Here is a 16,806-nt window from a genome sequence, read left to right on the forward strand (position 1 = left end):
TGGGAGGAATGCTAAGAAATGCTGTCTTACTTGGGAGGCAGAGGCAGGCAGATCTTTGCGAATTCGAGGCCAGCCTGGTCTACAAGAGCTAGTTCCAGGACAGGCTCCAAAACTACAGAGAAACCCTGTCTTGAAAAAACAAACAAACAAACAAACAAAGAAATGCTATCTTCTGGTCACACCATAGTATTAGACACATGAATACACAGCAGGTGTGGCTGACTGCACAAGACTAGACCTGTGGCCAGGTGCGGTGGCACACGCCTTTAATTCTAATCCTTTAGTCAGGAGGCAGAGGTAGTTAGATCTCTGTGAGTTTGAGGCCAGCCTGGTCTACACAGACTAGCCAAGACTTCATAGTGAGACTTTGTCTGGAAGGAAAAAAAGGTTGGGCTCATCAGCATTCCATCACAAATGGGGGAAGGGCTCATAAGGATCCACCTTCCTCACAGTGGGCTCTAAGCAGTTAGTGGTTGCTGGGAGAGGGGAGTCTTATTCCTTGGTGGTAGCCACTAGCAAGTTGCCCTTGCTCAAGTAAATGACCCCTTTTTCCATGCATGCAAAAATCTGTATGATCACAAGTATCTTGAGGGAGGAAAGAATTTATTTCAGCTTACAGTTCTATGCAATAGTCCATCACTGAGGAGTGTTGTCAGGGCAGGGGTCAAGGCAGAAGCCTAGAGGTAGAAACTGAAGCAACGGCGGAAGTAGAATGCTGCTTACTGACTTACTCCCCATGGCTTGTTCAGTCTGCTTTCTTATAGAACCCAGGACCACCAGCCCAGGGGAGGCACCACCCACAGTGAGCTGGGTCCTCCCATATCGATTATCAATCAAGAAAATGCACCATAGGTATGTCCACAGGCCAGTCTGCCAGAGGCTCACTTTCTTTCTTTCTTTCTTTCTTTCTTTCTTTCTTTCTTTCTTTCTTTCTTTCTTTTTCTTCCTTCCTTCCTTCCTTCCTTCCTTCCTTCCTTCCTTCCTTCCTTCCTTTCTTTCTTTCTAAAAAAAAACTTGGTCTTGCTTCTTAGATTTATTTATTTATGTAGATGAATACTTTGTATACACTTATGTAGAAAGGAACAGCGGGCTGCGTTCCTGCCACCTGACTCCCAGCTGCCTGGTTAGCTTATGCCCCAAAATAACAACACACAAACTGTATTCATATAAACATTCCCTGGCCCATTGCATCTGACCCAGAGAGGAGAGGCATGGCGCCTGCCTCACTTCCTCCCAGCATTCTGTTCTACTCCACCCACCTAAGGGCTGGCCTATCAAATGGGCCAAGGCAGTTTCTTTATTAATGAATGAAATCAACACAAACAGAAGACCCTTCCACATCACACTTACATCTGCACATGAGATGACAGCATCCATCAGAAAGTTGTAAGCTGCCATTGTAGATGGAGCTGCGGGCCGCTTCCCTGCCACCCAGCTCCCAGCTGCCTGGCTAGCTTATGCCCCGAAATAACAACACACGAATTGTATTCATTTAAACACTGTTTGACCCATTATATCTATCCTCTTCTTGTCTAACTCTCATATCTTGCTTAACCCATTCTAATAATCTGTGTAGCACCACGAGGTGGTGTCTTACTGGGAAAGATTCAGCATGTCTGATCTGGCAGCTGGCTCCATCGCATCTGCCCTGGAGAGGAGAGGCATGGTGTCTGGCTCACTTCCCTTCTTCCCAGCATTCTGTTCTGTCTACTCCACCTACCTAATTTTTTGACCTATCAGGCCAAGCAGTTTTCTTTATTGATTAACCAACGAAACAACAGATTGACAAATGACCTTCCCACATCATGCCATGTGGGTGCTGGGAATTGAACTGAGGACCTTTGGAAGAGCCATGAGTGCTCTTAACCACTGAGCCATCTCTCTAGCCCCCAGAGGCATTTTTTTAATTGAGGTTTGTCCTTCCCAAATAACTCTGACTTGTGTGAAATTGTCATGAAAATTAGCCAGTATACTGCTACACACCTGTAATTTCTGTGATCTCAGCATTCTAGAGTTGGAGGCAGAGGTGAAGCTCATTCTGGGCTAACCTGATTAAGGTCTCATACTTGAGACCTTGTCTTAAGAAGAAAAAAGTTAGACAGGAGTAGGGCAACGAAAGAGGTAACTCAGTAGTTTAAGAGGGTTTAGAGGCCAGTGCAGCTGTGCCAGAGCAGCAAGGAGACCCGCTGCCTGACTCCCCACCACCCCCCATCCCACCCCATCCCTGTCCTCGGATTTGTTCCAACGATCCATTAAAACATGGCGGATTACTATGAAGTTCTGGGTATGCAGAGACATGCCTCACCTGAGGACATTAAAAAGGCATATCAAAAACAGGCACTTAAATGGCATCTGAACAAAAATCCTGAAAATAAAGAAGAAGCAGAACAGAAATTCAACCAAGTAGCTGAGGCATATAAGGTGTTATCAGATGCAAAAAAGAGGGGCATCTATGAAAAATGCAGCAAAGAAGGATTAAATGGTGGAGGAGGTGGAAGTTATTTTGACAGTCTGTTTGAGTTTGGCTTCATATTCTGGAATCCAGATGATGTCTTCAGGGAATTTTTTGGTGGAAGGGACCCATTTTCACTTGACTTCTTTGAAGATCCATTTGATGACTTTTTTGGGAGCTGAGGGGCTTCCCAAGGAAATAGAAGCCAAGGTGCAGGCTCTTCTGCTTTCAGTGGATTACCTTCTTTTGGAGGTAGGTTTCCTGCTTCTGATTCAGGATTCAGTTCATTTGGGTCACTAGGACACGGGGACACAGGGGTCTCACTTCATTCTCTTCAGCATCATTTGGTGGTAGCGGAATGGGCAACTTCAAATCAGTATCAAATTCTACTAAGATAGTTAATGGCAAAAAAATCATTACAAAGAGAATTGTGGAGAATGGTCAAGAAAGAGTAGAAGCTGAAGAAGATGGGCAGTTAAAGTCCTTGACGATAAATGTTAAGGAGCACCTGCTACGCTTGGATAACAAGTAATTCAACGCACGCATTTAACAGAAATGATAAACCATAACAAGCACCATTTGAGGAATAACAGGAACTTTTTTTTTTGAAGATTTCAAACGAACTCGACTTTCTGCATAACTGTACCTAATCTAAAGTATTTATAAAACAACTCATGGGAGCCCCTATTTGTCATAGACTTTTGAGTTTGTTGTTGGGACCACAAAATAGGACCATTTTTTGTCTTTAAAATTGTTGTAACCTCTGTATGCACTTTGCTTTAAACTAAACAAAACAAACCGTAATCTGAGGTGAGCCCCGTGATTCTTGAGTAGTTCTAGGACAAGACTGTTCTATGACACCAGCATAGATCTGCTTCCCATTGTGTTGAACTGTGAGTGAGTAGTGTCAGCTTGTTGTGAAGCTAACGTTGCCAGATGAACCTTCTGCAGAAATATTTCAATTTTATTTTCAGTATTTAGTAATGAGTGCTATTACTCCATCGATGATAATACATTTCTGGTTTAGTGTAGCAGCGTAAATGAATGCAGACAGATTATATAGATATATACAGCTTTAATAAGGAAATAGACTTACAGGACCACAGGTTCCCGCGGTGAACAGGAAAAGTGGAGCAAAAGAAAGGGCTGCTGGGATCACGCCTGGCAGATTTATCCGTAAACATTAGCCTGAGGCGAACACGCCCCCAATGGGTGGGGCTATATCCCTACATCTCCCCCTTTTGTCTAAATAAGATAGAACTAAACCAAATACAACTATATACAATAATAACAAATAATAAATATAACAAACAATATTGAGAACAAAACTTTTGCTAAACATTCTATCTCAAGGAGTCTAAATAACATAGAGAGTAACTACAATTATATAATCTTTAACTCCGTCAAAGATCTGAGAAGGGAATAAATATTACTTAACAATCGAGAGATATCCAAAATGTGCAACAATTGACAGAGACAACTGACTACCTGGGCAATCACCCAAAGTCTCGTTTGCAATGTTGAGTCAACCAACTTTGGCTAAGGCCTAACATAACTGGCATACCATTCTTAGAACTATCCTACCCTGTCTTGGCAGGATAAGACAATCCTGTTTCATCCACTTAGGGATAGTCTGTATCTTTGTCAGAAGTTGAGGTATGGGCTTTTCTTAACCCAAAGGCCAGTTCTGCCAAGAAGACAAGCTCCCAGTGGAGTGTCTTTGGTGCTCAACGTTCTCTCGGGAGTAGAGTGGTGTTGCCAGGAGTAATTGTGTCTCGTTGGCACAGAAATTTTAGGTTAGATTAAAGGCCATTTTCTACAGCTCTTGAAGAGGCTGAAGATCATACTATCTATACTAAATATAATCTCTATGTAACTAAAAGACCTGATTAACTTAAAAATAAATATAACAAACATATAATTCTCAATATCTATCTAACTTGAAGACTAAAAGAATAAACAACTGTGCAATATATGAAGACAATAATCTTCAACTGTAAACAATGTCATAGTATCAGAGGTAGAAATGTACAGTGTAATATGGTAGATGTATCAATACAATATAGACAAAGTTATAAGCATACTCATACAAAAATAGAGGTAGGAACACTCACATTTAATATTTAATATATCAATATACAAGAAACAGTACCAATACAATTTTCTATAAACAGTAATTTACAAATACCAATCATTCCATAAAACCAGAGAGGGGGGAGAGAGATAGAGATAGAGATAGAGAGAGCTTACTACTCTTGCAGAGGATCCAAGTTAAGTTCCTAGCATCCGCAGCAGGCAACACACAACAACCTGTAAGACTAGGGGACTCGATGCCCTACGCTCTCTTCAGGCACCTGCAAAGAGTACTGCACTTAAACTCATGCTGGCACACACATACACACGGTGAATAAATACATAACACAATCTTTATAAAAAAAAAAAAACGGGCACATTCAAGTCCAAATGGATCAAAGACCTCAACATAAAGTCAGCCACACTGAACCTTATAGAAGAGAAAGTGGGAAGTACACTTGAACGCATTGGCACAGGGAACCACTTCCTAAATATAACCCCAGCAGCATAGACACTGAGAGAAACAATTAATAAATGGGACCTCCTGAAACTGAAAAGCTTCTGTAAAGCAAAGGACACGGTCAACAAGACAAAATGACAGCCTACAGAATGGGAAAAGATCTTCACTAATCCCACATCAGACAGAGGTCTGATCTCTAAAATATGCAAAGAACTCAAGAAATTGGTCATCAAAAGAACAAATAATCCAATAATAAAATGGAGTACAGACCTAAACAGAGGAATCTAAAATGACTGAAAGACACTTAAGGAAATCCTTAGGCATCAGAGAAATGCAAATCAAAACAACTCTGAGATTCCATCTTACACCTGTAAGAATGGCCAAAATCAAAAACACTGATGACAACTTATGCTGGAGAGATTGTGGGGAAAAGGGAACACTTCTGCATTGTTGGTGGGAATGCAAACTGGTACAACCACTTTGGATGTCAGTGTGGCGATTAGGAAACAATCTTCCTCAAGACCACTTTAGGGTATATATCCAAAGGATGCTCAATCGTGCCACAAGGACATGTGCTCAACTATGTTCATAGCAGCATTGTTTGTCATAGCCAGAACCTGGAAACAATCTAAATGCCCCTCGACCAAAGAATAGATAAGGAAAATGTGGTATATTTACACAATGGAGTACTACACAGCAGAAAAAACTAAAGACATCTTGAATTTTACAGGAAAATGGATGGAGCTGGAAAACATTATTTTGAGTGAGGTAACCCAGACCAGAAAGACAATTATCACGTGTGCTCACTCATAGGTGGTTTTTAAACATAAAGCAAAGAAAGCCAGCCTGGTGTAGGAGGTCCTCCTGTATTTGTGTTGCTTTCATTGGTTAAATAAAGAAACTGCCTTGGCCTTTTGATAGGGTAGTACTTAGATAGGCGGGAAGACAACTGAATGCTGGGAAGAGGAAGGCAGACAGGGAGAGCCGCCATAAAGTCGCCAGGTCAGAGGCGCTGAATCTTTCCTGGTAAGCCACGACCTTGTGGTGATACACAGATTAACAGAAATGGGTTAGATCAGGATGTGAGGGTTGGCCAAGAAGAGGCTAGATATAATGGGCCAGGCAGTAATTAAATTAATACAATTTCTTTGTGGTTATTTCTGGGGTTAAGCTGGATGGGCAGTGGGATGCAGCCCGCTCCTCATACTACAACCAGCCTACAAACCATAATCCCAGAGAATTTAGACTACAATGTGGACACTAAGAGAGACACACATAGATATAATCTACATGGGAAGTAGAAAAAGATAAGATCTCCTGAGTAAATTGGGAGCATGGGGACCTTGGGGGAGGATTGAAGTGGGAAGGGGAGAGGCAGGGAGGGGAGCAGAGAAAAATGTAGAGATCAATAAATATCAATTAAAAAATGTAAAAAAAAACCTGGCACATTAAGTAAAGTTTATTAAGACACATTACCTCAGCCCATTTTTTTCTTTAAAAGGGGTTAGGCCCGGCGGTGGTGGCCCACGCCTTTAATCCCAGCACTCGGGAGGCAGAGGCAGGTGGATCTCTGGGAGTTCGAGGCCAGCCTGGTCTACAAGAGCTAGTTCCGGTACAGGCACCAAAGCTACAGAGAAATCCTGTCTCAAAAAAACCAAAACAAACAAACAAACAAACAAAAAACAACAACAACAACAAAAAAAAATGGGGTTAACATTTCTTTCTCTTTTTCTCTGTTTCCATGTTAGGGATTTACAAGGGCCCTACCAACTGAGCTAGCGTTCCTGACCCTAGCCTGAAAGTATTAATTGTGTGGGTTTTTTTCTCTGAAAACATAAAAATAAAAAGGTCCCCCCCCCCCAAATCCAAGAGCCTCTCTGACTAGTGGGAAAACACAAAACTAAATATGAATAATTGACTAGAGATTTCTTTCTTTTTTTTTTTTTTTTTTTTTTGGTTTGGTTTTTCGAGACAGAGTTTTTCTGTGGTTTTGGAGCCTGTCCTGGAACTAGCTCTTGTAGACCAGGCTGGTCTTGAACTCACAGAGATCCGTCTGCCTCTGCCTCCCAAGTGCTGGGATTAAAGGCGTGCGCCACCACCAACTGGCTTTGACTAGAGATTTCTGTACTGAGTTCAAATGAGCTATTTAGTGTGGGAAGGGAAATGGCTCGGCCCAGACACATCTTCTTCACCATGCCCCACAGTAAGTGATTTAGATAGTGGCCTTCTCCTTTTACCACGGAAGCAAACTGTGCCGTCCCTTTGCCAATCTCATTCAGTTGAGTGAGGTCTGAGAAGTGCCAGAGGAGTAGAGTGGCCTCTGCACTTGCCATGAGCGGGGAGGCTGACATTCCCTTGGCTGGCAGCATTGAAGACATTTGATCCTGCCCTGTGTAAACTCTACCCCTCCCTTAGCATCCCATACATAGACTCCAGCCCCCTGCCAGGAGAGCAGCTGTCTAGAATATGAAGATGAGGAGAATCTAGACCACACAGTGGAAGAGGACGGGTCACAGAAATCTGAAGGTGAAGGCACTGGGGAGCAAACAACAAGAAATAACAACCGCAACCTGGGCCGGGCAATGGTGGCGCACGCCTTTAATCCCAGCACTCGGGAGGCAGAGGCAGGCGGATCTCTGTGAGTTCGAGGCCAGCCTGGTCTACAAGAGCTAGTTCCAGAACAGGCACCAAAAGCTACAGAGAAACCCTGTCTCGAAAATAAATAAATAAATAAAATAACAACCACAAACTGGGCCGGGCAGTGGTGGTAAGTGCCTTTAATCCCAGCACTCGGGAGGCAGAGGCAGGTGAATCCCTGTGAGTTCGAGGCCAGCCTGGTCTACAAGAGGCTAGTTCCAGGACAGCTAGGACTGTTACATAGGGAAACCCTGTCTCGAAAAACCTAGGAAAAAAAAAAGGATCCCCCCCTCCCCAAACTGGTCATTCTAGAGAAAACTGACAAAGAGCCAGAGGCAAGATGACTTAGAGGAGTCTGCTCAGGGAAGCATCTGCTGTGACACTTTCCGTGTGGGTGTCAAGCTTCAAAGCTGAAACAACAAGGCGGTGCACAGGGACTTTGAGAAGGAACAGCAAGCCTTAGCCGCCTAACTTCTTTAAAGACAACTCTGCCTTCCTCGGCTGTGTCTCCAGCCCTCTCCGGAGGCTATATGAAGGGGCCGCTCCACGACCAGTGGTCAGGCAGACCCACCCTGCCGGTAACAGGACACAGGTCGTTTGTAGCTGGCACACCTCAATAAGTTTGATGAGAATGCAGCATTCTGTAAGGCCTTGGTACACAGCCAGGAACACAACTCCGAAGGGTTTGGCTAACTCTGAAACAAGTTCCCTTCCTTACCCTTCCAGGGGCCACTGCACCCATTACCTGTGAATGCTGTGTGTGGAGCGAGGCCGATTCTACATCCTTCCTCCTGTCTCATAGGTCTGCCTGCTTCAAGACAGACCTGGCTGCTCTAAACGCTAAAGGAAAAAAAAAGAAAGAAAAGCAACAACAACAAAACCCCCTTGAACTATTTCAAGTACTTGAGGATGACTGCTGAGAGCAAGTGGCCACTCTGCTGGGATCCTGGCTGGTGGCCTTGAGAGCACCGTGTACTGCTGGTCTCTCAGGTGCTCAGCAAGAGCCCCTCTCCTTCTGCGACAGATTTAAATTTTTTTTTTTTACTATTATTTAATGTACACTGGTTTGGCTGTTGTTTTTATATACATTGTAAGATGAATATGTCTGGGGGAAATGCACCTTTAGGGAAACAATTACAGCTTGTTTATCTGGGAAAGAGAGAGGAAGGAAGTATAGGAAGTAAGATAATAGATTCAAGAGACTAGCGAAAACAAAGCAGTTTGTTTTGTTTTTGTTTTTTGAGCCAGGGTTTCTCTGTGCTTCCTGGAACTCACTCTGTAGACCATGCTGGTCTTCAACTCAGAGATCTGCTGCCTGCCTTTGCCTCCCCAGTGCTAGGATTAAAGGTATGCACCACCACTGCCCAGCTAACAAAGCAGATTTTAATATACCATTCTGGAGACAGGACATTAGCATAGGGAAAAGGCAAACATAGCCTCCTGCTAATTTGACATAAGACAGTAGTTTTACAGTCCCTATAATCACAAGGAATTCCTGCTCCCTTTTCCTTAAGATCAGGACTTACCTCCTCCCTAAAGTCCCATTCAATTGGCTCAGGACACAAAGACTTATCTAATGAATAATTTGGGGCTTAGACTGCCCCCTTTCTGAAGGAAGGCTGAGTCAGGCAGCACACTGCCCATGATTTTCCTACTTTCGGAGTTGGGAGTCTCCTGAGCCCCGGCTGCCAGCTAGAAGAGAAGGAGGAAGCGCTCTGTTTATCTGGTTAATCTCTGATGGACTCTGAGGCCTCCGAACACTGGAAATGGGCTATAACAATTTATCTTCCAGCAGGAAGGCAGTGGTAATGGGCCTCCTGTTGGTCCCACTGGCAAAGGTTGAGGGACGGCAAGGCGGGTTGCATGGGAAAGCAGGGCTGCGAAAGTGTAGCGTCTACAAAGAAACTCGGTAAGGCAGCTCAAATGAACACTAGCTCTTTAAGAGCCCGGCGGCTAGAGCCTAGTTACTGGTTAATCTACCTGGCTTAGCTTTTGAAGCTTCCATCCATGATGATGTCACCGTTGATCAGATTACACAGGTGGTGTGTGTTTACCAACTGCGTGATGAAGAACAGGAAGTCGCCAGAAACCTGTGCTGGTGGCCCAGGCATCAGAGGGATGCACTTCGCAGGGTCCAGAAAACCTCTAATTAAGTTCAGGCACTGCGAGAGGTCCATCTACAGTTTCAGTGTACCCCAATGCTGCCCCCTGTGCCAGGGGGACGTGGGTTCCACCAGGATAGAGGACGCACCTATCAGCATCTCAGACCCGTTCTCCAATGGGCATCAAGAGAAATGCGCCTTCCTCCTCAAACCCACAAGAGGGACCTTCCTGAGGTACAGTGGCTCGAGTTATCCCGTGCATATTTCCTGCTGTGTGTCAGCCCTTACACTGGCTTTGAAGGACATGTGCCATGCTGTGCAGTGTGTGGAGGTTGCTTAGGGTAGACTGTCGTCCTCATGTCTTCAGCCGCAGGCCTGTTTGTCCATTGGAGCGGGTGATGCAGAGCCAGGGTGCATGGCTTGCCTGCCTTGGGACAGTCCTGGGTTTCGTGTACACTTTTGTGTAGTATGCGAAAGACCGTGCATAGTGTATGGAGATACCGGATTTTAGAGAAAAGGCATGTGCTGAGCACCTGACTCGGGTAACCTGGAAGTGAATGTTACCGGAGAAACACTGCTTACAGCTCATACTTAGGTGACAAGCAGGTACGGTGTGCAGAGCAAAGTACAATCCCCGAGACACAGTTCTAGATGGAGGTGAATGAAATCAACAGTGAAGTCTAAGGGTTCCTCCCCTTTTCCTTCTTTTTATTTCCTCTTTACAGTGCTAGAGGTCAAACCCAAAGCCTCACACAACCTGTGTGCTGTGCCAGTGCCCAGCGCTGAGCTGCACTTCTAGCTCCTCTGCCCTTAGCTTTCCCCCGAGACAGACAGGTCCTTGCTGTGTGACAGACTGGCCTGGAGCTTGCGATGTTGACCGGGGTGGTCTTGAACATGCGATCCTCATGCCGCAGTGTCTTGAGTGCTAAGATCACAGACATGAGCCAACACATGCAGCTCTTCCAGGAGTTAAAACATGCAGATTAATAAAATTCCAATTAAAAAAACCCAGTATACTTTCTTTTCCTGGAAGTGCAACGTTAATTTAGTGTTAACTCTGAAAACTCAACCGCAGGAGCCAAATGTTAAGGCTGGAGAGATGGCTCTGCTGTAGAAAGAATGCTGACTGTTCTTCCAGAGGACCCAAGTTCAGCTCCCAGCACCTCCATGGTGTCTCACGACCACCTGTAACTCCAGTCCCAGGGGATCCGACTCTCATCTCTCCTCTGGCCTCTGTGGGCACTGCACACACACATATGCAGGCAAAACACCTGTACTCATAAATAAATCTTAAAAACTTACAATATTAAGAAAGAACCAGGAAAATCCATATATAAGTAGGTTGTCATTTTTAATTTCATACAATTATCTTTTAATAAAAATATATTTGATATTATTCGAATATTCAACTTCCCTGGAGCCTCCTCACTCCTTTGGGGAGACCCAAGTCTCCATCTTCCATCATCTCTGTTCTGTTTCAAAATCTTCCTTAACTTTTAGTTGTTGGTAACTTAGCCCAGGCTGGCCTTTAGCTTGCTATATAGCTCAGGCTGGCCTTGAATTCTGATTCTCTCAGCACTAGCTTCCTTAGACTCCTAATGACAGGGTCCCTTCTAGACTCATGTCCTCGGGAAAGGTTATGACATCACTGGCAAAGAAGTCTGATGCTCCACTCTCTTCCTTTGTTGTAATGAGAACTTGTTTACTCGTGGGCAAATGCTAATACTGACGGGCATGGTCCTTTCCGACATGGGCAGAATGAGAAAAGAGGTGTGGACACTGGTTGTATACTGTGTTTGCAGAAACCATGGCAGCCCCTCCCACCGGACTCTCCAAACCGAGTTCTTCCCTTTCATCCACGTTTCCAAGTCTGCCTTCAGTCCCACAAAACTTGTGACAAAGCCGGGTGGTGGTAGCACACGCCTTTAATCCCAGCACTTGGGAGGCAGAGGCAGGTAGATCTCTGTGAGTTCGCCGTGACAGCTAAGTTTATTATTTTGTTAATGTTCAGTAACAAAACATTTGATGTTCGGTTACAGGTTCAAGGCCAGCTTGGGCTACGTGGTGTGCCTTTGTCCGAAACAAAAACAAACTAAAAAGAACAATTTTAAGGGTGTGTGTAGGACAGAGGGGGCATGTGCTGAACACAAGTAAGGTCCTGGGTTTGATCCCAGAACTAAGCAATTCAAACCAGAAAAACCGCAAGCCAACAGAATAATGGTAAGAAACAGCAGTCCCAGGAGTACAGTGGCCGCGGGCTGCACTGGGCTGCGGTGATGAAGGCTGAGAGTCTCTGAGCTGTCTCCAGGAGCCTCTCACCCATGTTAGCTCTTTCAGTGCCCATGCTTCATAGTCAAGCGTGGCACGAAGAGCTTGTTAATAGGCACAATGGCACTCTTGCGGTTGCAGCTGCCCTGGGTTCTGAGGCAGGAAGATCCTGAGTTCCAGGACAGCTTGGGCTATGTGGCAAGACTTCTTACCAAACCAACACCCCTTTGTTTCAGGGAGTACGATGGAAAGTCTGATCTGCACGTTGGACTCACTAACACACATGGTGAGCACTTCCTGCATTTTTCCAGCCTAAGAAAACCCCACAACACCATTAAGGGAAAAGAAGGGTTTCCAGACAGCATGATGTCACAGCAACAGCAAATCATTCTGCCTTCCTTGCATCTCCTACTGCAACCCAAGCAAGTTGTGTGACGGGCAAGCCAGCGTTCCTTACAGTCTGCATATTTGGAAGACTAAGGACACTTTAGTGTTGCTGGGATGGAACTCAGGCAGGGCCTCTTGCTTGATCAACCCACGCCACCGCTGAGCCATACCCTGGCCCCCGGAAAGGTCTAATGTTTTCTCAGAGCATCACAAACAGATGGTTACAAGTTGAGCAGGGCCGTGGTGGCGCACACCTTTAGTCCCAGCACTTGGGAGGCAGAGACAGGCAGATCCTTGTGAGTTTGAGGTCAGCCTTGTCTACAGAGTGAGTTCCAGGACAGCCAGGACTGTTTCAGAGGAACTCTGTCTCGAAAAGAAAAAAAGTTGAGTTGACCAAGATTTCAGTTCTTGTGTTTGAATCAGATTGCTATTGGCTTCTGATTCCCAGCTCTCACAACCCACTGCATTGAGTCTCCCACTATGCTGGGTCCCCCACTATACTGAGTTTTCCACTATGCTGGGTTCCCCACTACGCTGAGTCACCCCACTATGCTGGGTCCCCCACTACACTGAGTCTCCCACTCTGCTGAGTCCCCCACTATGCTGAGTCTCCCACTATGCTGGGTCTCCCACTCTGCTGAGTCTCCCCACTACGCTGGGTCCCCCTCTATGCTGGGTCTTCCCACTACGCTGGGTCCCCATACTCTAGGCTTGAAGAATGAAATGTGACTCGTGAGGTCTGCAGCCTTTGGCTTTAGAAAGCTGGACTGGGGTGGCCGTGTCAGAGCACTGGCCTAGCCTGAGCCTGAGTCAGGGTCAAAAGCAAAGGACCCACCATGGCCTGTGGGCAGGATTTAGCTTAGAGGCTGCTGAGCTAGTCCTGGGAGACAGAGTAGCTGGACACTTGCCTAGCTTTCATGAGTCCCTGGGTTTGACCCCAACAATAGAAAATTTTTAAAGAAAAAAAAAACCCTCTATAGCTTGCTAGATCAGGGTTCTCAGTCTGTGGGTTGCGCCCCATTGGGGGGTCACGGATATACTGAACATCAGATTTTTACATTATGCTTTATAACAGTAGCAAAATTACAGTTATGAAGTAGCAACAAAATAACTTTATGGTTGGGGTCATCACTGCAAAGTGTCCCAGCCTTAGGAAGGCGGAGAACCACTGCCCCAAATGAACTTTGATAGTTGTAGACAAGCGTGACTCAGATTACAGGATCTATGGCTGCTGTCACTTTCTGAGCACCCGCCAGAGTGCCTTTGCTTTGGTTTTGCAGGGGTTGTGTATAATTACAACGCAGACGGCGTACAGCGCGACGAGGCAGGATGGGAGCAGAGTCTCAGCGTCCCACTAGTCCAGCCCAGCATGTTCGGACTCATGGACCAGTGGGACGCGTACCTGGAAGACTTCTCCACTTCGCCGGCCTGGCTGCCTCGCAGGTAGGTGTCCAGAAAGACTGCGAGCCAGTGCCACCCACCTGTCATGTAAGTGGCATCTTCATTGCTCTGTGATCACTGCGGTATGTCAAGTACAGTCCGTCTGCCTTGAGACTGTCAATCTGTGAAAACAGTTAAATCCAGTTACCAGAAAATGTCCCTCCAAGATTCATGTGTTTGGATACTTGTCCAGATGGTGGCGCTATCTTGAGAGAGAGCTGTGGAAGTTGGGCAAGTGGGGCCTGGCTGGAGGAAGTGGGGCTCTTGGGATGGGCCTTGGGGTTTCTAGCTTGCCTTCCTTCCCTCCCAATCTGTGCCTTTCACTCCTTGGAGAGGTGAGAGCAGCCTCGTGTCCTGCTGTCAACAGCCTTCCCACAGGAGTGAGGCTGGACTGGTCCCTCAGAGCCCAGATAAAGCCAGTCATTAGAAAAGCAACGGACAAGGGTCTGGAGCCCTGGAAGTTTTCTGAGGAGCGGGGCGGCCAACGCTGGAGAGCGAAGCGATGGCTGTTGCTGCAGTCACAGTGCCCGGAGGACTTTGTGTCTGCTTAGTCAGTTCACGGATGTGAGAGGAAGCTTCTATTTTTATGATTTATTATTATTATTGTTGTTGTTGTTTTTTTGAGATAGGGTTTCTCTGTGCAACAGCCCTAGCTGTCCTGGAACTAGCTCTTGTAGGCCAGGCTGACCTCAAACTCACAGAGATCTGCCTGCCTCTGCCTCCCGAGTGCTGGGATTAAAGGCATGTGCCTGGCTATTTTTAAGATTTATTTTAAAATTTTTGTTTATTTTAAATGCATATGGATGTTTTACCCGAGTGTAAGTGCACTATAAGCACATGGTGCCTGAAAAGAAACGATGAGGGGTCGGGTCCCCTAGAACTGGGTTTACAGATGTCATAAACAGCTGTGTGGTGCTGGGAACTGAACCAGGGTCCTCCTGAAGATCAGACAGGGTTCTTAACTGCTGAGCCATCCTCTAGCAAATGTTTTTTAATTATTTTTCTTTCCAAGACAAGGTCTCACTGTGTAGCCGAGGCTTACAAGATAACCATCCTCTGCCTCAACCCCCAGAGTGCTGGGATTAAAGAACAATGTCACTATGCCTAGCTATGAGAATGTATTTTTATTTTATTTTATTTTATTTTAGGTTTTTCAAGACAGGGTTTCTCTGTAGCTTTGGAGCCTGTCATGGAACTAGCTCTTATAGACCAGGCTGACCTCAAACTCACAGAGATCCGCCTGCCTCTGCCTCCCGAGTGCTGGGATTAAAGGCGTGCGCCACTACTGACCGGTGAGAATGTATTTTTAAACATACACATAATATGAAACATATTATATTTCATAATTTTTATTTATTTTTTAGAGACAGGGTCTCTCTTCATAACCTTGGTTACCTTGGAACTCACTCTGTAGATCAGGCTAGTTTCCAACTCACAAAGATCTGCACACCTCTGCCTCCCAGTGCTAGGATTAAAGGTGCATGCCCAGCTCATAATTTTATTTCTTGACAACACAGGTTCTTACCATGTGGGCCAGACACACCTTGAACTCTTAAGAGATCTAGCTGCCTCTGCCTCAGGCATGCTAGACTTAAAGGCATGTACCATTATACCTGGCATTCCTAATTTTTTTAAAATATTGTTTATAGTGTGCAAATATTTAAGTGCCATTTTTGTGTGTTTTTAGCAACTTGTAATTAATTTCTCAAATTTGTTCCCTCTTCATTCTTTTTCTCTGGGTCTCACTATATAGCCCTGCTTGGCCTTGAACTCACAAGGATCTGCCTGCCTCTGCCTCGCCTCCTCAGTTCTGGGATTAAAGACGTCTCGCTGGGTGGTGGTGGCACATGCCTTTAATCCCAGCACTCAGGAGGCAGAGGCAGGTGGATCTCTGTAAATTTGAGGCCAGCCTGGTCTACAAAGGGAGTTCCAGGACAACCAGGGCTGTTACATAGAGAAACCTTGTCTTGAAAAAGATGCAAGTCTCTGTGCCTGGTCTCCATTTAAAATTTTTTAAGAAATGAATTTTATTCATTTTGCATGCCTCTGAATGTGTGCACCACTTGTGTGGAGCTCAGAGGCCATCTTGGAAGAGTTGGTTCTCTCCTCTATGTGAGACCTGGAGATTGTCAGGCTTGGTGGTAGGTGCCTTTACCATCAAGCACATTGTCAAGGGCCTGCACAGAGGACTCTGCTGCGGTGGGGTTTAAGGCAGCCTGGGCAGCAGTGCTGACTGTCTCACTTCACTAGAGCTCCCTCTTTTCCCAAGGTATGAAGAGGACCATCACAACTGCTCCAGCTTCGCCCTCGCCTTCATTAACTGTGTCCTTGCCATGGAAGGCAAAGAGCAGCTGGACAAGAGGGCGTTCACAGAGAAGTACGTGATCCCGAGGACACGCCTGGCCTCCAAGTACATCACACTCTACAGGGCCGTCCAGGAGAGGGGCTTCCACGTGGCTGACCATCCCGATCCAGTGACAAGCCCCTCTTAAGCAGTTTGTGGTAAATGCTGCATGAGACGGCGGTTGGGACAGGACATTCAGGTTTACTACCTTTAAATAGTACTGCAGATTTCTATCTGTAATTAATTTACTATGGCTAATAAGACTGATGTATAGTTTCCTTTAAGTATTATTATAAAAACTTGTAAAATTAATGAAAATTTACAAAACTAATAAAACCACAGAGTATATAGTTCAATGGAAGAACCACCTGTCTATCATGTAAGAGACCCTAGGTTCAGCTCCCTGTACCACACTCCCAAATTAATAAAAAAAATTAAAGCAGAGGCAGGTGGATCTCTGTGTTTGAGGCCAGCCTGGTCTACAAGAGCTAGTTCCAGGACAGGCTCCAAAGCTACAGAGAAACCCTGTCTCAAAACACCAAAACAATAACAAAATAAAACAAACAAAAAGAAAACAAAAGAAAAAAATTAAATTGCCCTGGGTTTAAAAAACAACAACATTCTTTACAACTAAATTTCCTCC

General features: G+C 45.3%; 1 protein-coding gene and 1 pseudogene across 2 annotated transcripts; both read left to right on the forward strand.

Annotated features, from left to right (window-relative positions):
• Positions 1-2,259: 2,259 nt before the first annotated feature.
• Positions 2,260-2,984, forward strand: LOC130884137 (dnaJ homolog subfamily B member 6-like; annotated as a pseudogene).
• Positions 2,985-9,740: 6,756 nt separating this feature from the next.
• Mkrn2os (MKRN2 opposite strand) lies at positions 9,741-16,346 on the forward strand. Of its 2 annotated transcripts, XM_057790130.1 has the most exons (4): positions 9,741-9,958; positions 12,229-12,278; positions 13,660-13,822; positions 16,089-16,346. In XM_057790130.1, exons 1-4 carry the CDS (start codon positions 9,741-9,743, stop codon positions 16,309-16,311), a joined length of 654 nt encoding a protein of 217 aa, XP_057646113.1. In that variant the 3' UTR covers positions 16,312-16,346. The 2 variants fall into 2 exon arrangements, with proteins under 2 accessions (XP_057646113.1, XP_057646119.1); XM_057790136.1 differs by lacking the exon at positions 12,229-12,278 and having other exon boundaries at positions 9,741-9,963; positions 13,684-13,822.
• Positions 16,347-16,806: the final 460 nt, after the last annotated feature.

Source organism: Chionomys nivalis, chromosome 1 (assembly GCF_950005125.1).
Source record: "Chionomys nivalis chromosome 1, mChiNiv1.1, whole genome shotgun sequence".
NCBI classification, from domain to species: domain Eukaryota; kingdom Metazoa; phylum Chordata; class Mammalia; order Rodentia; family Cricetidae; genus Chionomys; species Chionomys nivalis.

Coding starts and splice junctions, on each gene's coding strand:
- Mkrn2os (XM_057790130.1), top strand. CDS start 9,741: ATGCACTTCGCAGGGTCCAGAAAACCTCTAATTAAGTTCAGGCACTGC. Junction 12,279..13,659: donor TGGACTCACTAACACACATG/GTGAGCACTTCC, acceptor TTGGTTTTGCAG/GGGTTGTGTATAATTACAAC. Junction 13,823..16,088: donor CCGGCCTGGCTGCCTCGCAG/GTAGGTGTCCAG, acceptor TCTTTTCCCAAG/GTATGAAGAGGACCATCACA.